General features: G+C 39.2%; 1 protein-coding gene across 2 annotated transcripts in view; it reads right to left on the bottom strand.

Annotated features, from left to right (window-relative positions):
- PREP (prolyl endopeptidase) overlaps positions 1-23,888 on the bottom strand; it is a gene marked incomplete at its 5' end in the record, with an annotated part of 111,778 nt that overhangs the window by 25,703 nt on the left and 62,187 nt on the right. For both annotated transcript variants that reach the window (XM_082306441.1, XM_082306442.1), the window contains 2 exons: positions 14,302-14,405; positions 18,071-18,268. In XM_082306441.1, coding sequence (XP_082162567.1) covers positions 14,302-14,405; positions 18,071-18,268 — 302 coding nt within the window. The remainder of the gene's footprint in view (positions 1-14,301; positions 14,406-18,070; positions 18,269-23,888) is intronic.

Raw genomic sequence — 23,888 nt, 5'->3', positions numbered from 1 at the left:
TCTGACAGAAGACAACTCACTGTAATAGTGTGTAGGCATTAGAAAGCAAACACCACTCATCTTTACCATGCTGGAAATCAGTTCAAGTTGTAATGAAAAATGCTATAAGAATAAAAATGTAGAGGCAATTTACCATGGGGCGAACAAGGGGAAGAACTTACTTTATGCAAGCTACTCCACAATAACTATTCTTATTTATGGTTTTACGCTGTGCACGCATCTAATTCAACATGCTGAGAAAGAGATATAGTCACTCAAACACTAACTGGCTAATTCAGCTTTTCTGTTTCTGACTCCATCTTGCTCAAAACTTGCTTCACTGTTGAGCTTTTACAAGCTTCAAAAAGATGACACAACCCCTGTTTGTTTTTCTTCCTAACGCAGGGGCATCTACATGGTTCAGGGTGCTCCAATTTCACCTGTAAACCTGTATCCAAAAATTCTTGTACAGAACAAATTCAGTCTTGACACTGGTGATGTCAAGTGCTCAACTTGTGTCAAAGCCCCAACAGGACCCACATACTCCACTTGCATTGCCAAGAAGCTTTATCTATGACCTTCAATAGCTGGAGAATTTCAGAGCACTGCTCTCTCTTCCTTAGAGAATCACATCCTGTTTATAGATGCCAAGTTGGCTACCCAAAACCAGAGGCGCTATAAATCACTAAACACCTACAAAAATTCTGCATGTGGCTAGTACAATATTGAAAAAATAGGTGATACTCTTCATTCCTACTCTTTGGTTTGAAAAGAAATAGAGATCATCTCCACTGGACAATACGTGTTTCAAAATCAGTCCTAGATCACTCATCTTGCGAATATTTATTCTGAAGAACTTACTGAAATAAACAGGTCTCTCAGAAGTCCTGTGAAGCACTTCCATGTGCGGTTTCTCACTCAAATGATAGCTACAAATAATTTAATTTCTGAGATTTAAGCTTGAATATAGAGTTACCCTTTTGTGCCCCGACATGATTAAAAACAACCCAAAATGGCAGCAGAAGAAAAAAACCCTTGAGAACTGTCAATGATAAACTAGTCTTAGAAAATATCTGGTGTGCTAGCTTAAAAGAAAATAATTCTAAGGATCAGACGCTATTGATTTCAACAGTTGTGTCTTGGTGTCCTTGCTGTGGAGACAATACTGGAGGCTCATCTATTGTTTTCAGATTTACAGTACTCATTGTACAATGAAGAAAAATCACCCAGTGAGCAGCAGGAAGTAGAAGAGAATGATGAGAATGAGGTTGTGTGACACTGTTGTAGCAATACTTAGGGAAAAAATTAAACTAAAACTAGTGTAAAGCACCCCCGGAAAAATTTCCCTTGATGGTGTAATTTCCAGAGAGACGTCATAACAAGACTTTAAGGTACTTCTTAACAGCAACACCACGAAGTGTTCTGATGCATCCCTGTAATACTGTTGGAACACCTTTTTTTTTAAAGCCATAAGACTAAGGACAGCTTGCAGTAATCTTTTCTTTCTTGGGCAAAACGTGAACAAGACAGCAAAATTCAACAAACTTCTATCAGTTATAAGGAATTTAACTGCTAATAGTCACACTCAACAGCTCAAATATCTAACAATCTCAGGTCAACTTCAGTGAGTGCTAGCAGTTCAAAAAACACCAATAAGTGCAAGGAAAAAGTCAGGGATGTTCCTGTTGGTAAAAGAGTCCCTGATTTTAGGCATTCTGCCATCATGCTTTGCAGCTTTTCTGTATCTTGTCTATTTTCAGCCGTTAGCAGTGATCACTGTGCACTATTACTTTCAAAAATAATTGACAAATCGGCTGAAAAGCAAGCACTTCAGGGAGCTGTCAGGGAGAATTTATGTATCAATTTTTCCCTGTCTGTGAGTACAGCAAGCCAGAACTCAGGAAATCATCTATTTCTTGATATCGTTCATCTACACAGTTGAAAAACTAGTTACTATGAATAATAATGATAATTCTAGGAGGCTTCCCTTGTCCCATAAATTTCCTGGAGATGTCTCAAGGACAGAGCAGAAATAATTAATCTAAGGAAAGATGATATTCTGTCAGTACTTCTGGACAGTGTTGATAAAATCAAATCAACCGCTAAATGAAGATGCAAACTAGATTACCCTTAATAAAATTGTGCACTGATGAATTTGTACTGGATCGTAGGCAGACAAAAGCCCACAGAAAAAAACTCACATAATTACTGTTTCTGGGTGGAAACTGAACTGCTACCTCCCTTCCTTTTCCTTGGAAAAAACATTCTTTCAGAATGCCCCAAGATTTCATAGTTTTTAAATTTTTACTACTTCTGATCTTACACTGAGGGACAAGAGAAAAGTCTCCTGAATGATCCCACTAATATGAGCGTTCCATGTACACAAGTTGACAACTGCATTTCTGGATACTTACCAAAGCACTTTCTGTTTAATTTGTCCTATGTCTTCACCAGTGAACGACAATTTCAGAAAAAAATAAAAAGCGTCAAACCTGTCTAGATAAAAAAGCTATTGACTAAGAAGCTTTTTTAGCTCTGCCTTACATATTATTAGTGATAATTTTTTCTGTGTTTGTTATAAATGGAGACTATGCCGTTTGAAAGTATCCAGCAATACCAACATATTATTAAGAGGTTTGACTGTGCCACAGAACACTGATAAACCTTTGAGAGGTTCTCCAAACCCCCCTAATTTCTATTTAGTAAAAATTATTTTCTCAGTACAAACTGAACTGCTCATAACTATTATATGACCATCTTGATTAATATGCATCCTCTTCTATGGTAATCATGTTCACAGTGAAAGCAAGAGTCATAGCTTTAGTTTACAAGATATGTTATCATTTGCTTCCCTTTTTTCCTTTAAATTGCAGAGCCTGCTCCAAAGCAGTGGCCACACAGCCTCATTTACTTTGCAAGAGGCTCCCGGGTTATGAACTTAGTTACACAAAGTCTGAATAAAGTCTACGTAAGATCTCAGCAAGATTTGAAACTGCTATTTCCCATTAATAGTCACTGCTCTCAGCTCTATTAATCTGTTTTCCACTGTAGTGATGAACATTAATTAACAACAACAGCAAAAAAAAATCCTAATCCACCAAGCAGGTTTGGCCCTGGGTGAAGAGAGCAAATAGAATTTTATTGGGCTGCTGTGATATACATTAGAAGTTTATCTGCATTTTTCATTAGTGTTAAATATTACCAATTATAATTTGCTTTTGTCTCCTGTATGTGGTTAATGCTTAGTTATCATTATTAATCTTCCAAACGCATAATTTATTTCTCTGTCCTGCTTTCAAGCTGTGGTTGGTAAGGGCCCTGCGATGGCCTATATTTGTATGCTATCCAGCACATTGGTGAATGTGGTCCATGACTAGGACTCCAAAGTGCTGTGATAACGCAAGTAAATAAAGGAGCAACAACCTTCTATTTTGTTCTCTGCAGGCTGCTGTACTATCTTAAGCCTCTTTGTATCAGCTGTATGCCAAGCCTAATAAATGACTGCATAAACTAGTTACCAACTTGTGTGTGCTTGGAGGCCCGCAGCTCTGAAACACAAACCTCCTAGCTCTGCCAGAGCCGTTTCCATTCTGAAAACACCGCTGTTCCCTGGTAGCCTACAGGGACACCATTCAGAATGAGAGATGCATCCACTGTAAAGTATTTAAATGGAATAGGGAGCTGCGGGGAAGCTTAAATGCTAACAGGAAACCCTGAGACGCTGCAGAAAAGAGGGGACAAGGGAGTGCTTTTTGGAAGGAGTAACAAACAGAAGGCAAAACTACCTGAAAAAGTAAAATGCAATCCAGTAAGGCCAGAAATGCACCATACTATACTCTGACAGGCGCAGTCACCTACAGGACAGGGAACAACTCACAAAAAAAAAAAATTTCAGAAAACTTATCTTGGAGTTATAGTACACACCAAACTGAACTTGAACAAACAATGACTTGTTAGGGAAAAGGCAAACCCTATACTGGGCCATATAAGCTGAAGTCTTACCCACAAGAGGAATGAAGTAATGCTTTCTGCTGTATTCAGCATTTGCAAAGCCTCAGCTAGAGTGCTGTGTTCAGTTTAAAACATGGCACAGCGTATGCTGGCCATCTAAAGAGATTCCGGGGAAAGAAAGAAGAGTGATGGCCCAGAAAACGCAATCTACTAGAAAAACTGAACAGAGTGAAGGTTTGGGGTTTTTTTTTTTTTAGTCTAAAGGAAAAAAAAAAAAAAGCAGGGATACATAGTGAATGTCTCTAAATACACAGAAGTTTACTGCAACTAGAAAGAGAATTACCTGCCTTTCATGTCTGTGAGGGCCACAAAGCAATGCATTTCAACTGCAGCAAGGGAATTCAGGTGAGACCTTGTGGCGGACCCCCTGCTCCCTGCAAAACTTTTTAACAGTAAATACAGGGAGACACCGGGACAGATTGCCTAGGGAGACTGAAGGCTTCTAAGCACAAGGGAGGCAAAAGCCAGGCGGGAATGGTACAGGCAGAAGTGACCTGCCACAGAGCACGAGACAGATCAGCATGCTCTAGCCTTGGTAGCCACAACGGCCAGCTTTGGGACATGGGTACATGCCCATGTTGCCACCACCTCCAACCACAGTCAGGCACTATAGTTTCTTCCCTTTCGCAGTTTTTCTGTCCCTTAGTTATCACAGCAGCTCTGCCATGTTTTTTTCTGTTCACAACTACAACATCACTTGCTGGGCAGTAACAGCTGGCTCCTCTCTTCTTGAAGGAAAAGCCAGTATCCTACCTCTTGGACTGCAATGGATTAGATGATCTTTCGAGATTGCTTTTACCTGTGTTTTGTATGATTTCATGAAGAGAGGCTTCAAAAGTAGAAGCGGAGAAGACAAAGGGACTGAAAGAGAACAAATGCCTCCCTTCTCCCTGCCTTCTACCTTTCACAAAACCATGATTGTTTGAGAGATGTGAAGGCCATCCAGGGAGTTTACATATATAATAAAATTTACAGGAACAACTGGTGAGAATAGAGATACATTCAAAAATCCACCACTTGCATTGAGAATTTGTACTAGTTAAATTTCAGAAAATGGTTTAAGTTTTTAAATATTAAAAATGTAAATGTTACAACTAAAAACAAAAAGAAGATATTTTAAAACTTGCCCATATAAATATATTACAGATGTGTAAACACCTCTAAACAGAGTGCACAATATTTTATTCTCAAGTAGCATGGGCTTCACTAACAAGGAAACACCTGTAATTACTATTGCTCTGCAAATCTGCTTGAATTTAAGAAACATCCCATGGCAGGCACAGATATATACCTGTGTATATAACTCTTACAAAATCTAAGTTCCCTTCTTTGGAAACCTAATGACTACTCAAGGGACTTACATGACACTGCTAGCATACTGAAAAAGACAACCAGAAGGGTCTGGTTGTCTTGGTGGCCTGGTAAAGGAATTCAGTGCCTTTCCCTGCTAGATCAATGGCTTGAATGCTGGCCCACGCCCATGATGACCAACAACTGCAAACATCTAATGATCTTTTGCCAGCTGTGTGAATAAAACCAATGATTGTGGTCCCAGAGCAATCTGTCCTCAATGCAGCGTTATCATCACAATTTAACACCCTCCTGGGTAGGCTCCATGAGGCAAAGTAATGGGTGGGCAGATGGTTAGAAAAATTCCCACACTTGCAGAGGAGCGCTCTCATTCTGAACAATGCTGGCACGCCAAAGTTTGACATTTAGCCTCAAAAAAGAGACAGAGAAAAGAAAAGTGGTAGCTACCATTTCTTTTTTTTCAGTAGAGGACTATACATGCAGTCCTAAGCGTGCTGAAATTTTCCATTTTTATGACTGCTTGGTCTGAGCAAGAACTGAACAGTCACAAAGAAGCTCCGGAGCAGTTTTTTTTTGTGGAAGCACGCTGTGTGTTTGATCCTCCACCACTGATGGAATTGGGCATTCAATCTGCACTATACAAGACACAAAACCACCATACTGATCAAAAGACAGTGTTTTGTCAGCATTTAATACTATTGGAGATATCAAGAGTTGGGGCTTTTTATTGATGCTGACGTTCTATGAACTGCTACTTGTGTGAGACTAATAACTGGCTTGATTAAGTTTTCAAACCACATCTGGAGGATCAGCAAAAAGAGGAGTAGCAAAGCACTGCCATTAGAACACCATACCATCAAAACATATCCCCAGTGCAACACCTCATCAGTGTGGAACCACAGACAAATTTCATTCTGAATGCTTCTGCTCCTGTAGAATGAAGCTAATAATACTCACTACCTTTGAGAAATAACACTGATCTGCTTATACAAAAGGGAGAAGAAAAGTTGAAAGAAGACTCCCACTGAGAATCATTAAACAGAATTCTTACTTATCTTGTGAGTAAGGGAGTTAATTAAAATAGTAATGTGTTCATGGTTAATTACTGGAGGTGAGATCAATCATGGGAGTGAATATGAAAGCTGGAGAAAAAAGAGAAGGGAAGAAATCATCAGTGATTTGTTTAGAAAGAGGACAAGAAACGAGCATCTTCACTACAACATTCTCATTTTAATCTTTCTCTATCAGCAAAGAATGTACCTACTGAGATTCCTGAAGGTTTAAACACACATGTTCATTTAATGTGTCCAAGTGAATGACTTCTAAAATCTTTTTCCTGATGGTAAAATGTTTTTTGCCATTTATTGTAAAAATCAAAACTATTTTTTATTCACAGTTAACAATACAATCATTTAAGACATGTGAGGCTGTAAAACAATCCTTTAAGCTCCATTACAATTCCTTAACCTCGTTTAAAACTCCTGTGTGTAAAAAGAGATTCTCTACACTATGTTCAATGGTTACAGATCTGTTTTAATCCATGTTATTTCACCTTGTGTTTTAAGGAATTCCAAGAAAGAAACAGAGCATGGAATGCAGCTTGGGATCAAGTATGCCAACTAACAGCTCCGCTCATTAGAAAAGTGGGAAACAAACCACTGTGAATTCAAACAAAAGTTCTACTGAGTAAGGCATAAGAATAACATTTCATAATGAGTTTTAATTAAACTACTAAGCAATCGCTTCTCTCATAGGCTTAAAACGAATGTTTTTATAATGTCTTGCGCATAAAGGTTCTACAAACTCTAACATTTTAAGAAGCTCTTCAATTCCCTGCACACTTAGCAGAAAAATAAACAATCTAATATTAAAAGCTTGGAACTAGTGAATCACAAAGCCCATACGACGATCCAAATGAACACAGAAACTGGTATTTTAGTATTATCTCCCACACTGTGTGGTCTGGTATTGTGCTAATTCTTCCTAAGAGCAGTTCTGTACTCCTTCATCCCAGACCACATTTCCATTGTTTTGCATTCTGCTGAACAAAAGCTCCCAGCATGCTAAACTGTGCAGCAATCCTCTATGGTATGTAAGAAGGGGATAAAGCAACCCCAGACATTTAGACCTTAAAGCAGGATTTGAACTGGACTGGTGAAGAAAGCAATGCAAAATCCTATCACTTCATCCGCTTACTTGGAATATGGAGATCCGGTTCCTACTCCAGACACTTAGGCAATATCATGGTCTGCCAGAATTACTGGTGTGAATTATCTGAAGTGCATTGGATGGGGCTGCTTAAATATAATGGGTGTAGAGCTAACTGCTACTCCTCTGCTCAGGCATAAGGATTTCAAAGTTCAAGAGCATGTAAGGTCATTATGGGAAATCCTTCACTTGATACTCTTCTAGACATAAAGTCCTTCACACCGACAGTTTCCCCCCTTGAAAGGGAGTGTACTGTGGCTGCAAATACGTTAACATATTTAATACACAATCTCTTGGCTCTCAAGAAAAACAGGACCTTAAAACCAGAGGACTACCTTTTCAGTTAGTGTTTCTTCACTGACCTGCAATTAGAAGAGGTAATGGCAGATTAAAGTGGTGTTTGTAACAACCACATGCCAAGGGTGTAAGATGCTAAATTCACATCGGCAAAGAGCCAATACTGCCACAGTTGTCACTGTGATTTTGTTGATGTCCTCCAGAGTGAGACTGTTGTCTTGGTGCCAAAACCACAGCCATTGCCAAAACACTGGCAGAGATCAGAGCTAAAGACTTCAGTCTTCTTCCTGGGAGCTCTGATGGAAGCAGCTCAAAGCTCATTTCCCCCCTGCAAGAGGGCAGGTCTCTGCCACACTGTGGCAAGCACTGAAACTAGTGCATTTCTTCACATTCCGCCCCCCCTTCCCCCCAATATTTCTTCAATTTCTTCCTCACCGCAATATGGAACTGCAAGGAAATAAAAGGAATAAAATAGAAACAAAAAACAATAAGCAACTTGTTTCCCCCCAGTATTAATTCTACCCTCCCACCCTGTGAGATCGAGGCCAGATTCAAACCCCAAATACTGTTAGAAGCAAGAAAGTCCACCTCCTCAAAAATCCATCCCCTTTTGGCTGTGCTGGATTCTCAGGAGGGGGAAGAAAAGGATGCCAAAACAACTTACTCCCCCGAAGAGAAAGGAAGAATTCTTTGTCTCTGCTCAGAATCAATGTAAAAAGTACATGCCCCTCTTCTCTGGTATGAGAGTGCTTTTTCTCAACAGAGATAAATTCAGAGCTACTGAATTCCTCTCCAAACTCCAGTGATCTATTGATGTATACTTAGATAGGAAAGAAACAACAGTAAGACCATCTCTGTATCCACACTGAAAAACCAGTGATAATATCAGCTCTTGCACTGCTAAGCAGGTTGAGCTTACTACAGCTTTCACAGGACGCTGCTTTCCTCTGCTGCCCTCTGTTACTTTTTATTTTAATGAGGGAATCTGATGCTTATGGAATGACATCACGAGCAACGGCAAGATCCAGGAATAGCGTGGGCAGGTGCTGCACACAAGTTTCTCCCACAACTCTGCCAATCACCCTCAAGCCTGACTCATCTTCTCTCAGCGTTGTATTTTCCTGAAACAGAGATTAACCACCGTGCCAAACTGTACAGTGTAAAGTTCCACTAGGAATTAGAATGACTGCAGACAAATTTTCCCTGTCAATGACTCATAGCTTCAAATCAGCGCTGTACGGGCTTGAAGATGGGGGTGAAAGCCTGAACAATAAAACAAACTTCACCTATAAAAATAGTTTCTGCAAAAGAAAGGAGGAAATTCATTCCAGCCCCAAGAAAAGAAGTATCCTTTTAAAGACTTGTCCTTCTTTCATCTCTGCAACAATATCTAAACAACACATGCTTTTAAATCAAACTAAATTGTAAAACTAAGTTGTGTTATGAATTTCACCGTTCTTCTGCAAGAGCTAATCCAAAGTGCATCTGTCAATAGCAGCATCTATTTTTGGTTCATCTCAAACTATTTTAAGGGCAGTATTGGAAGGTATTCAAAGAATGGCAAAAGGAGCCAAACAACATTTTCATTGTTGCAATTTCAACACTTAGAATCCTGCATATCAGCCTAAAAGTAGGCGAGTTGTGAGCCAGGCCAGAAGACTGTTTATCCATGATTAAGTGCCACTGTGAGGTGTTAATATGGAGAGGCAAATAAGAACTTCGTTGGCAACTTTGTAAAGATAAAATAAAGGTTTTTTATTTAAAGCAGCAGTTGAGTTGGTTATGCAGTAAACGGCTTACAGCAAGTGTCGTTTGTAAGTTCCTGCAAAAGTGTTTTTTCCTCTTGTAAAACCCACCCCAGGCTATTTCCTGAAAAAGTCTGTCGTTATGATGGATGGAAGTGCGCAAGGAAGCAAAGACAAATTTCAAGAAGCATTTGGCAAAGTTATTAACGCAACTTAATATATCATTTAACAGAAGTAGCCAGGATAAATTTTTGATGTGTGGCAAGCATTTTAATCAGTCTGACTTTTTCATGAAGGTCAGACAGAGTCTTTCAAGGTAAGGGCATATGCACAAGCTACTGCACAGTAAGTTAGAATATGTACTTGCAGGGTGTCACACAGAGCCAACAACCTACAGGGATGCTCTTACCCTGGTGTGAATGTCAGGTACGTTGAAACAGCTCTCCCTTCAGTGCAAGATAAGTCGGCTAATTTGTTTTTACTTTGGGCTGCCAAAGGTACTCGGGTACTACAAAGCAGCTGCTCTACCATAAATTTACTTAGTGTAGCAAACTTTATCACTGGTCCACACTTACACTGCACAGCATTTTTGAAATACTGTAAAGCGGATCCAAAAGAACAAAAACCAGGCACTGTGGCATTTTCCAGTTGCCATTAATTCAGCTTTCATATACACATGACACCTTACACTTCAGTTCAACTCTTCTTAACTCAGTTATGTTCAAAGACTGCTAAAGAACAACAACTCATTAAAGTTTCATATATGCTACACAGACAAAGCGAGGAAGATTGCTAGTCTTAGTAGGTATTTCTTCAGATATTTGAGAATAAAGGAAGAACCTTGGCAGGAGACCTACCTTTCATTAAGGACACGGATCAGGACAGGGCCAGCAACATTTTTCTTTACTACTTAGTAATTCTGATGGAAAATAAAATTATGAAATAAATTCTGCAGTGTTGTTCATTCTCCTGTAATCAGCAATCTTTGCCTATTCTCAATATATTTCTTGTATTCTTAATTTTGAGTTTCTTTCACAATTCCCTGCAGCGTTGCCTGAGTTTTGCAATGGCTATGCAAGGTTTTCATCTAGGCTGACAGCCATTTATAAACTGCTTTGACAAGCTGCCATCTCCCTTTCCCTCCTCCAAGCAGAAGCATCATCAAGGGTCCAAGTGGGACCCCACAAATGGAAACGAGGACTGGAGTCTGGCAGAAGTGTGTAGCACTGGCAGGCTGAGTTACTACAAAGGTGATCAGGCAATCCCAGCCCTGGCCCTGACAAACAGCCTCTTTCACAGCGCAGCTGAGATTTCTCCATGGATCTGTATGATACGGGAAACTAATTTCCAAGATGTTGCCACACTGAGATCATTTGTTGATAAAAGGCAAAACTGGGTAAGTGGTGAGCCAAGAGTGCTCTTTATAAGCACTGATTCCAGTGTAACTACACAGGTCACATTTCCCTAGAGCTGGTACGGAGCAGGAGTAAGGAGAAACCCAGGAACAGTGGTATTGACTCCCACCCCATTACAGCCTAGTGGTGAAGCTCTGCCAGTGATTTACAAAGTGAAGGCTTCCAAGGGCATAGCAACAGCATGCTTCCTCCTTGAAATTATTTATCGTATTACTGTTCTACTTTACCTTAATTTAGCATGTAATTGATTTAAATGTAAAATGAGATTTTGTTTTTCCAGACATTTATTTAATAAAATTTGATTTACTAGAAAAATACATTATTTCTAATTTATTGCAACCCCTTCTAAACCCTTTTTAATTACATGGGTATTTGTGTTCCATTATTATCCTTCTGAGTTTGATGGCAGCATTATAATTGTACCAAATTCTTTCCTAAAGAGAATGCTGTTTTCTTTCTCTTTTTCAGCTCACTATGCCCTGAAGTTATCCTGCAGAAGTCCCTTAATGAATTTGAGTGAAGCAGTAAAAACAAATACTCTGTGAGAACATTTCCAGCAAACTGTCCTCTACAACAATCTTATTTCTGTCTGGAGATGCAGAGATAAACAGATGGGGCTGTTTACAGCCACCTCATGCACACAAACTACTGTCTTTATGCTTTTAGAGAATCTGCCCTGTGTATGTGCCAGAGGCAAAATTAAAAATAAGAGATAAAGAAAAATATCTAATCTCCTTTCAAAGACTCTAAGCCATGCTGTCACACTGTTGCTTAACTTTATCTCCTAGGTCATTTCACCTTTTTCCAGGCTAAGCTTATTTAAGTTCCACTTTAGGCACTGCATCTTGCTATACCGTTGTCTACAGAAAGAAAAATCCTCTATTCCACTCTTACTCTACAGATGCAAAGTCCTATGTATAAAATAATTAATCCACCCTCCAATATTTCTTTTATAAATTGCAAGTATTAAATATGCTAAGCATCACAATATAATGACTGTTTTTCTAGAGCCCTCATTGTTTTGGTTGAGTCACCATCCCTGGAGGTATTTAAAAGATGGCAGATGTGGCACTTAGGGACATAATTTAGTGGTGGACTTGGCAGTGTTAGGTTTATGGTTGCACTCGGTGATCTTAAAGGTCTTTTCCAACCTAAATGATTCTATGATTCTATGATTTCAACAAATTCCTATGAACTCTCTGTAGAAGTTCTGTATCTTCCTTAAAGTCCTGACGAGGGCATAGTATTTTATCAGGGGCTTACGAAAGCTGTGTTTAGTGGAAAGATCACTTACTACTTAAAATGTATATTTTGCATAATCTTTTTAGTCACAGCACTTGTTATGAGGTCAAAGCAGTTGTCTACGAAGAGTCCTGTACTTTCTTGAACCTGTTTCTTATCATTTGTAGCTTACACTGTTTTCCATAGGAGTAATTTATCTTAACTTTATATGCCTTAAACTTAGCTCATTCTTATACACCTTCACTTACGTGTGAGCAATAGGCACCTCCAAAGGAGTCTGCATGCTACTAAAATGAGGTACCTGTCTGAGCCTTTGGTGCACTTACAATAGCATTTCAGTTCAAAACAAAAGTGTGGTTCTAAAGCAAGTCTCCTCACCACTCTCACTTCCCACAGCAGAGAGGTTTCAGTGTATGCAGACTGGATTCCTTCTGGATGAAACTCAAGTAGCAGATACACTCCAGGAGTGCACCAAAAGTACTTCAACCGATAATGGAAATTCAGTTCACAGGACAGAACTACAGCTAGTCCAAAGTAAAACTCCCAAAACAGACATTGGATCTTCAGCACAAGCCATTTCACTCCTGTGATAATTATGCCATGCTGCTTGTTACGTAGATGCAGCTTATGGCCTTCCAGGGATTGCAGAGGGAGCTCTGGGAGACCAGCTGACACAACCTACCTGATTTCAGACCTTGAAGTGGGATAAATCCCTCCCTGGTTCCCAGGTGTCTTACCCTCACTTGGCTATACTGAAATGTAGATTGTCATAATGGGACCATTTAAGAAGCAGTTTACATCGTTATAAATAAGTAACCTGCTGTCCTTCTTACTTTGTTATCTGCCAATCTTTGTTGACTCCAAATACTTTATCAGCAAAGATTTTATTTTCTAGATTCCTGAGGAATTTACTGAACAGCATTAGACCTTGCTAGGAAACACCTCACTTATTTCTCTCCATGTTCATATCTCACAGAACCAGTTTGTACATCATCCATGTCTGTAGTTTTAACTCCACTTGTGCAAACTTTCAAATTCAGGGGCCTTTGTTTTATCAAGGCAAAAAACCTCTTAGGAAATTTGAGCCTTTGATGGCTTTATAAACCATCCATGCAATCTTGCCCTCCCAAGAGGCAGCAGGCATATTTGACAACACCTGTTTTTCATGAAACCAAAACAGGGCAAGTGTGTTTGTCTTTTAATTCTTTATTCATGAAGTCCCAATGAATCATTAGAACCTTGGGAAACAGTTAAAACAGAGTATTAATGCAGTGCTAATCTACCATATATTAAGTACTGAAGCAATATCCCATGGACCCAGATCCTATGGTACTTGGTAGTGTACAGGTAGAATGGAAGGGTCCTCGTCCCAAATCATTGCATGAATGAACATGATTTTTCTGTTCCCATCACTAGATATTTTCCTTCCTGCCCTCCTTCCAAATAATCATGGTTATGACCTTTCACAGTTCTATGGCAGATTTCATATTTAATGCCAGCTACAAATCAATCAATGCATTTCCTTCTTGAGGTCTTAATAGAGATCCACAATATGAACTTGTGGCAAAAATCATCACTATTTTTATATAAGGGTGGTGGGGACAGAAGCGTTTTATCTGTTGTTGCCACTTCCCATGGTGGGCCCTGGAATACTGTGGAAGTGCTGGGAAGATGACTGGCTATTCCAAGTTTCCTCTATTTCTCCACTGCCTCTTAAGCCTTGCCCTATCACACACTTGCCTACTGGAGCCATGCCAAGTTGCCCTGGTGGAAGAAATACATAAATGTGGAAAAGTAGCAACTTGATGTTAAAACAAATATCAAAGAATACCATACATGGGGGGGGGGGGGGGGGGGGGGGAATCAGAGAACGTATTGCCTCATAAGGTAAGACGACTGAGGATTCCATCTGCCCTGTTACTTGCAGTGCCATCTTCCAATCTCTCTAACGAGACTTGGTGGAATTCCTTCAGAGTGCACACGGACTTGCAACCCAGGAGCTAATCAAAGCACTCTCACCTTTAGCCAAGTGCAATTTTGTTAAACTCTTGCATAAGTGATTACAGCAAAACAGCAGAATTCATGTTTATTACCTGAATTGTCTGGTAAACAGAAGGATCAAATCCTTTCACAGTCACCTCCCGGAAAACTCTTGGCTCCAGTTCCTCTTTGGTCAGATCACAGTGATATATAATACCTAAAACAGAGTGCAAATTTGTCAGCTTAGTGTATGCCCATCATTAAAAGGATGACGGTTTAGGCACTGTGATGGAGTAATGAATGGCAAAGGTAACTCAGCAGGGTGAAAACCAGTAACTCCAGGCACATTCTTTCAGTTAATATATAATTTAACACATACATATATGCACTTCATCTAGGAAGGGTGCAAGGGCTTTCTGTACAGAAAAAATTCTCACCACCCATACAAAGCCAGGTACCCAAAGTGGGTTAAGCAAAATAGAAAAAAAGATTTCTTTTCATAAAGTTAAATAGCACTTATTGAGAATGATAATGTTGGAAGGAAGAAGTATAAAGTCAATTTTAAAGCATCTCCTCTAGAATCACCAGACTGAGAATAAATATATCAAGAATTCCACTCAGGTCAACATTTTTCTCTTTATGATAAACTATTTCGAAATTACAATTCAAATGGACCCCCAGATAATGGAAAGAGCTGAGCATCCACTTGAAATTGTGGCAGACTAGCACAGGTTACATAGGTAACTGAACAGAATTTGGTCTTGTATAATTTATTTTACATCCTGATCCTGCAGGTTTGAAGGCAACTTCACTTGCTTGAGTTGCACCTATGATTTCCAAAGGATTGTACACATGAGAAAATTTATGTCTATAAGGAGTATAAAACTTCTAGGTTGCAGCAGAGGCAGAATCACAGAGACTGTAGCAATCTAGGCACTACACAGATGTATAATTGGCCAAGAATAATTTTGCATTTAGACTATAAATCACATTTTCTGTCATTCAAGCCCAATAACATTTGAGCATGTGCTATACAGCATGACTATTGTGTTTGCACACTGGTTAACATAATACAAAATCCTAATATTCATGGGTATACTACAGATACATATGATACATAAAACTAAGTGTTAATTATTCTTTGTTTTTCTGCTTTACAACAAGCTGGTCTCTGTAGAATTTTAAACGTATATCAGGGAAAAGAACACTAAAACTCAAGGCAACAAGCCTGCTACAGGGATCCTCAGTGTAGTAAAATTAACCAAGGTGGACAAGACTTGATTGAAATAGTGCTGTATTGTGTGTATTTTCAATACTTTCAGGAAACCAGAAGTAATTATTACAGAGGTTATAACTATAAAAAATTATATTGAAACATGGAATAATGAGGAAACATATCTGATACAAGGGAATTACCTCATTAAGTAACTTTCATAGACTGTGGAAAATCAAAGATGCAGATTGGCAAAGGAACACAGATGAAAACCAACACTTCTAATAATTGATAAAGCCTCTTTCCACAATGGTGAATTAATAGGGGAATAAAAGTAGGACTACTTTAATCTGCTGGGAATTTTTTCTTCTTCATTTTTCACAAAGTGACTAGCAAGCCTAATGCAGGGTGACAGGTACAAACAAGCATTAAAGCAGCATTTCCCTTAAAAATTAGGATCCAGAAAGTGATGCGGAAGCACAAAGGAAAGCACACCAGGCAGTCACAGGCAGAGCAGTCATTTGACATATATACAGCTGCCCAAGCTGGATAATGTATTGGCAAACATTACACACAGAGCAGGCAGAAGAGCTGCATATTAGGAAACCACATGATGAAGCATAAGCACAGTCATAGACTGCATTTCAGGAGTCAATCAACCTAATATCACAGTAACATGCAATTGAAGCCCTGGTACTGCATCTCTTGTTCTGTTATATTTTTAGTGGCATGGCAGTTAATATCCAAAAACATAGTAATGTTGGGGCCTGTACTCTTTTGCTGGGTGTTAAATAAATGCAACACACTAGAGTGCTCACTTAAGCATCTGACTGGAGTGGACAGCAGGGATAACCATATTTTTCATGAAACAGCAAAAATGATTTTTATGGTGTCAGCATCTATGGTTTTAGAAGTGCTTTATTCGTTATTTCATATATATGTTTACTATCACTTTTGCTGTAGGTGTTAAACACCAATATGCGAATTTGATTCTCATTAGAAAATAATATAGTGCAACTTAATAAAAGTGCAAATTATATTGATTTCTAATAGTAAAGTAGGAAGATCTAGGTTAACCAAGGAGCACCCCTATACCTTTTGTCTGGTTATTTTACTGATAGGGTGAATGGAGGTTGCATGTAAATTAAAGAATATCCACACAGCTACCTAAAAATTACCTTTCTGGTCTGCCTTCCTCACCCCTTCCTTATTCCCATGCATTCTACCTCCATTTCTTCCCTTCCTCTTTTTTCCAGATTCCAGGTTGCTCTGCCCCAGCTAATAGAGCTACGCTATGGTGAATTCTCTGTAGATGCTAAGCACGTGAATGAAAAGGAGAAAAAAAATCTGCCTAAGCAACTAGCAAGCAGTGAGAGCAGCCGTTGCTGGCTGGCTGGCAAGCCAGGGGCTGAAACAAATCTCAGGGCTCTTCCCCTCCACATGTTTAGCTGCTGCAGAGACTCTACTGGCTCAGCTGAGATTAATGGCGCAGGCTTATAAGACTGGCAACCTCTGGTCCACGAGGTGGGATGCAAGCAAGTGAATTATCTGAACCATCAAGTTAGGATGAAGTTAGAGGTAAAAGCAAGAGTGTCCTCAAGCTCCTCCCCAGATGCAATGGCTGCAATGATCTGAATGTTGTTTAAAAGTTTGTTTAAAAAAGGAACTGGAAACATAATATATCTTATTTCTGGTTATGTAAACAGTAAGATAATACTAGGAAATTCATCACACTTAACTGCTAAGCTTGAAACATAATTCTGATCATTTGACACAATCCTTTCTAGCAAAACCAGCACACCTGTCAAAACTATTATACAGCCATTTTGCAATGTGGCTGTGCTCTAACTTAAAAGGAACAAAAATATATGTCCGATGCTGTAAGAACTTTTTTGATCATCTTATAATTCATGGATCACTCACAACCCTGGAAGAAGCTAAAGATTCTGGAGCCTATCTGCCCTCTCCATATTTGAATCCTGTCCTGTATCAGCTCCTGATTGTTTGGGCCATAAGGGGGGGGGGGGGAGAAGAGAGAACAGTAAATACATTTTCTTGTCATATACTAGCTTGACAATTGCGTAGAAGCTCCCTTCCTATTCAAAATCGTGGAATGCTTATTGGTGTGCCACACGTATTACGTAACACTTTGGACAGCTCTGGCTTTGCAGGACTGTACAAAGAGGATTCCTACAGCAATCCAACAACACTGAGTGCTGTAAGGACAGATAGTAAGGATGCTCTAACGAGGCTACACATAAATGAATCACAAAGCTGTCAGAGAAAGAATTTTTGTGACTTGTTAATGTTCTTCAAGATTCCGATGAAAATCACAGTAAATACATTAACAATGGTCTTCAACAGAATTTGTAAGCTTATGTCTTGCTGTATCAAGCAAGAGCTGTGAGAATGCTACAATTTCATCTCTAATACAAGCCAGTCTTGAGTAATATCTCAATGCAGGTCTTTCCAATATTAGTAGGCATATTATTCAGGCTTCATAGATCAAGGACTGGTACGCTTTGAAGCGCACAACCACTACTTATTACATGGGGGGAAGCAGTTTTATCTGCATCTTAGACATACTTAATAACTACTAAACAACAGAAAATGAGGAAGATATTGTTCCCAGGAAAAAGAACAATAACTAAGGGAAAAAACAATCTTACCTGGAGATAAAAAGGAAGTAAACTGATAGAATATTTCGGTGTCCTTCTTTTGGCCACTGTATCCCACAATACTGCCAACCTCTAGGGGGAAAGTCTTGAGATGTGCACCAGTAGCTAGGTCATGAAGCTGCAGGATGTTCTTCACGTCATGCAGATAGCACAAGACGAGGAAGTTGGACCTCACACAAGCAACCCATTCTGCGGTGTGGAAAAGAAAAACAAAGACACAGAAAACACAGTTAAAAAAAAAGTAAGAAACAAAACAATCAGACATAATCTGATTCTAAAGTTCTTTAGCATACCTAAATACATGCACCAAAACTTCTGACATGCATTGAATTAAACTCTTAAATCTTTAGAAGTGACCTGCCTTCTGAAACAAAAAAATGAACCCGAAAGTAAAGTCTGACATTCTTTGGAAATGCACTAACTGTGCCACTTGAAGCTAATTTATGCAGACACAGGAATAAAGAATTGCTTAACCAAGATGCTTATGCATTTGGGGTGCTTATAGCTCAATACTGCTCTTAAATATCACATATTTCAATGCAAAACTCAAGTAAAACATTGATCTTTGCCAGTAATACTTCTGGAAATCCATGAAAATGAAAACAATCATTATGATTTAGACTCAAGCTAAACTAATAAGAACAAAAAGACATCTGATCCTGTATTGCACATTAAAGTATAGAACATAGAGGCTGTTCATCTTGTTTTTATTGCCTAACTATTCAGGAGGCTATTCTCATAAGCAAGCTCTACCGCGTGTAAGAAAAGGGCTGTTCTGAGGTGATACCCTCAACACACCGTTTGCAGAAAAAATATGTTTATTCAGGAAGCTAGTGTTGTTAAACAGCATTCTTGAGACTCTAAGGTAGTAGGAACAGGATACAGCACAGTGAACTCAGTCTGGCAAAAGGACCCTGCAGCAAAGCTCTCTGCAGAGGTTCAGTTCCTTTATGCCTCTCCTGACAGTCCTGGGCCCCTGCAGAGCTGCCCAACCTCGGCTGCGCAGCCGTGCCGGAACAAGAGCTTCTGCTTCACACAACCTTTCACATTCTGAGTTTGTTCCTCAGAAAAATGAAAGAAAAAAACCACCAGAGATATGTGAACTTTTTCATGGAATGCAAATTTTTTAATTGGACTTTGGAAAATACAAACTGATTAAAAAAAAAAAATGGCCTGGGCTGGCAATTTCTACAAAAGTCCCTGCAGTTCTACTGACCATCTCACTTCAATCCCCATCTTTATATCCTGTGAAGTGTAGAAATTCTTCAGGGCTCTAGTTCACCCAGAATGTATCACATAACATATTCTCTCCTGTCTCCTGTGCCGTTGGCTTTAGATCTTTAGTGACAAATCTATTTGTTTACTCATGCAGACAGGAAAAAGATTGAAATCTCTTCATCTCTCAGCATTTCTGTCATTTAAGAAACAGGTTACCCTACTTTGCAACAAAAGTATTTCAACTTCTTCTCATTAGTTCACAAATCAAATACAAACTAGACAAAATACAAACAAGGTTAAAAGTCAATTAAAAAAATATCTGGAAGGAGGGAATGAAGGATTTTTTTTTTGTGTTCGTAGGACGAGGTGAGATGGTGATTCTTGTCCTCATCCAATTATGTATGTGCACCTTCTCCCCTGACAAGTCAGACTGGAAACCTAAATTGTGGGCAAGGTACCAGCATTGGACAATGCCTTCTCTTATCTGCTGGAAGCAAAAACTGAAAAGATGGACTCAAACAAGCAAGAAAAATCAGGTAGGACTGACTGGGGCACGCTGTAATGTCAAAGTAGCACTGTGAGATGGAGGAGTTCAAAATACCAACACCGGAGGAAAAAAAACATAGAAAACAAAACAGAAGCAAGGCAAAATTGACTGAATTTCAGTTTTACACTAATTTACATTGTACAGTTTCCCCAAAGCACTATAAAAGCAAATAATTTGAATTGACAGAGTTGTACTGAAGACAGTCTTATAAATGCATCTTTGCACACTCAGGTTGCAGAACAGAAGTTCAAAGCTGTATCATGTGTCCCTTCCATTAAGGGTAACAAGCTCTTTCTGAATTGAAGGTCAAAACTCATCATTCTGTAACACTTAGCTTCTTTAACAGTCCCTGCTTTCATATACAGTTCAGGTCTGTCATGACCCCCTAGAGCTCGAAGACCTTCAAATCCTAATAGCTCGATAGCGTCTACTTTCCTTTTAGCTTGCTGCTGAAGGACCAGTGAAATTTAACACTAGCCTGACTTTCTAGCCATATGAATTTATACTATATAAACACCAAAATAAAGGTTTACTACTCCCCTCTTCCCAAAGATCACCACTGATATTTTTTCCCCCCAGACTTTCTAACTCCCTTATGAGCTTCTAGCTTAAATCTGGGCATTTTCAAACCAAAGCCCCAGAGCACAATACTAGTGGAAATTTCAACCATGAAACCATGACCTGAAATAATAAGATATAGCACAACATAACACTGTTTATAAATTAGTAACTGATGTGTAATTTTAGCCCTGGAGTGACTTAGATTTCTTAAGTGAGGCTAGAGAAGAGAATAAACTTTGTAAGTTTAATTGTTATATGCATTTACATATTTTGAAATACAGAATCATTCTTGGCTGTATGAACAAGGAGAATATGTAGTCATTTAAAATATTTATTACATTGTCATTGCACAAATCTGCCAACATTCACATGTATAACTGGTTTATTAACACAAAATATGAATTTTAAAAATAGCACCCCTACAGTAACAGACCATTTTTGCCTGCAGAATTAACTGCTCTGCAATAAGTATGAAATCCCATGAACTCCACTGGTATTCTCAGTAACAGCTGTAACTAAAATGTTCAGTTTTAATCTCGAAATTTCCTGACATTTAAAGTTTCACAAAATAGATTACAGACACTCTCAGATCAACTTCAAATGTATATATTTTTGCTTCAGCAAAAATACTACTTAAGCAATCTTTATTTTAAAATTAAATTGTCATGACCCTTCATTCCTCACTAATCATTTGATGAAGCATTGCAGTTTAATGGATATTTTCATTAAAAGTCGAGGTACATTATTACTTCAACTTCCATATTATGAAGATATATTACTCTTTTATCGAAAAGACTCAATTGTCCAGGGGTAAGGCTGCTGGCTTATGTGGGGATTCCTGCTATTGAAGAACTTGCCTAGGAAGCAGCAATATTGACTCTCCATCACCCCTTTGGTTTACAAATTAGATGCTCTCACAGCAAGGTGAAGATAACAGACGAGAAGACAATGTAGAATGTTTTTAAAACATTCCATGAGATTTAGGAACACAGCTTCTGTGTATAATACCTGTATTATAACTGGTTTTGGTGCATTGCTAACTGCCTCCAAAACTTACAGTAGTGGAAGCCACAAAGAAATGCAAAAATCAGAACAGAGCAAAACACTGACACAGACGTGAAAGAGCAGAAGAAAAAAAGGACACTAAGAACCAACACTTATATACGTAGCAAGCTAAAACAATGCTGAATTATTAACAAGAGCTATTTTTCAACTGCAAGCTACGAGCTGAGTCTCTGGTATGCCCATACTTGTCACTGAGAACTGCAGATACTGTCGAGTTTGTTGCATTAGCAGTCAGCCTCTTCGGTTTTGCTCATGCTTTGCAGAACACATCCTGCATGCCTCTCTACTTCCAGGAAGCTTTTAAGATTGCATGTTTGCAAACTTCATATGTCTAAAAGCTAAGCCTGTCATCATTGCTGTAGGCTCCCTTTACAGACACTGGGCAGAAATAAGCACCTTTAGAATGCAGTTCACCCAATTATTTTCGATATCCTGGGGTACTGTGAATTGCTTGCTCAGCAGTTTCACTCACACAAGTGTTTTTATTTAAAAAGATAACCATCCGAGACCTCTCCAATGTATAAGGTCAGTTTATTTTCAGTGAATACCAATGAACAGAGCCATTATTCTCACAGTTACACCTAAATTTATCAACTGTTCTCCAGCATACTTACAATCCACCTACTTACAATACCTATCAGGCAAAGGATTTATTTTACCAAACAATAAACATGTAGAGATTGCCTTTTCCAACCTGAGCCTCTTGGCTCAGGCATCAGAGAGTGATGGACACATTTGCAGACACTTGTAGGTACTGAAAGCAAGCGTGAAGAATTATCCTTGGTACTGCCTGTTTCTCTCTGAAGACGACAGTGACCACCTTGATGACTACAACAGGTTACACACAATTCTTCAATAGCTAAATTTGGGTTAGAAGAATTATACTTCTTAACAAGGCCTAGAAAACTGAGCTCGGCCACCTCTAGAAGAAATGGTCTCATTCAACCTTTTAGAAATTCATATACTGCTACTTTCCAAAAAGGCTTTTATTTTGACAGCTTTCATTAGTAGCAAAGGCATGCCACTGACTCGGCACCTGCAACATTGCTATGAACAACTTTTGAAATAGTTTCAGGAAAAAAAAGGTTGAATCCTCACATCAATCTGTGCCACTAACCTTAATTACTTATGACAGTTCTGACCTTTCATTTCTGCAGCAGTAGCTACAGCATGTTAAGTGTCCAACTGTACAACATGCTTTGACAGATTCCAGCTGAAATGTTGATGGAGAAGAAGACACCAAGCTAGAAGAGCTATGTAGCCATAAGTCTTCAGCAGAAACTGCTAAGTTACTTGCTGTACAATGTGCTTGTGTGTCCACTCAACAAAGAATGAATATATTTTAATGGACTGTCAAAGCTTTAGCTGGCAAATAGACCTGGAAGGTCATTTTGGTTTCTTTTGTCATCACAGACAATGACCATAAACTTTAGTGTCGCTGCAGATTAACAGGTATCCATGCTGATCTCAATTAAAATAACTCGTAACCACCACTCAAGGCTACTTATGGGTAGACTTGCAAGCAAAGCATGAGCAATCTACAGAATAAAACATGAAGCATCCTGAAACATGTGACTAAATGTTGATGAGCCCTCACAACATATGAAAAGGCATATGTCTTCTCTCTGAGACACCGTCCTCAGTGACAGCCTGCCATGTTTAAGTTAATGGAAAAGCTCCAACAATTTCAACAAGACAAGGATTTTATATCCCACAGCCTCTCACTATGAGACAAACAAACAAGTGACAGAGTGGGGCAGGGGGCAAAGCTCTTCTGAAGCTGCAAACATCAGGAGCAACGCTTCCTTAAGTAACCTACAGGCTTTAGTCATCTGTGACTGATGCAGGTTTTCCGTGGTAGACAGAATCAAACAGAGCCACAAAAGCCCTACCACAGGAGCAGAATAAAACTTTCAGTCTGGGACATGCATCTGGACCACATCCTTTCCCCATGTCCCCAGTGACTGAGGGACTGTAACTGGCTTGGCCAGATCTTAGGGGGTGCTTTTTGTTGCTGGGAAACACTGGAGCTAAAACACATCCCAGTTTGGTTTTTTTTATACATTTCACAGTAGGAGCTTATCAATCTGGTCATTTGCGTTGCAGCCAATCTCCTCCTCTCCGCCACACTTCTGCGCTAGCCATCTCTGCAGGGTGCTTCCTCTGGGCTATACACAGAAGGTCACACAACTGCTCCTCAGAACAGTCACACAATCCTTCACATAACCACTTTGCAAGCAAAACTCCCGAGTGTGTAAAGCTATGGGTACTCTGAAAAACATCGCAGGGTAACGGAGACTACAAGCTTCCTGACGACCAAGATGAACACGGGGGATTACGCACACCCATGCACATCCTTCGTCATTCAGGATCAACAATTTTGTGGTACTCGTTCCAGACTTTCCCTCCTGGTTTCAC

Source organism: Platalea leucorodia (genome assembly GCF_965183815.1).
Source record: "Platalea leucorodia genome assembly, chromosome: 3".
NCBI classification, from domain to species: Eukaryota; Metazoa; Chordata; class Aves; order Pelecaniformes; family Threskiornithidae; genus Platalea; species Platalea leucorodia.
This window is presented reverse-complemented; position numbering and strand designations above follow the sequence as displayed.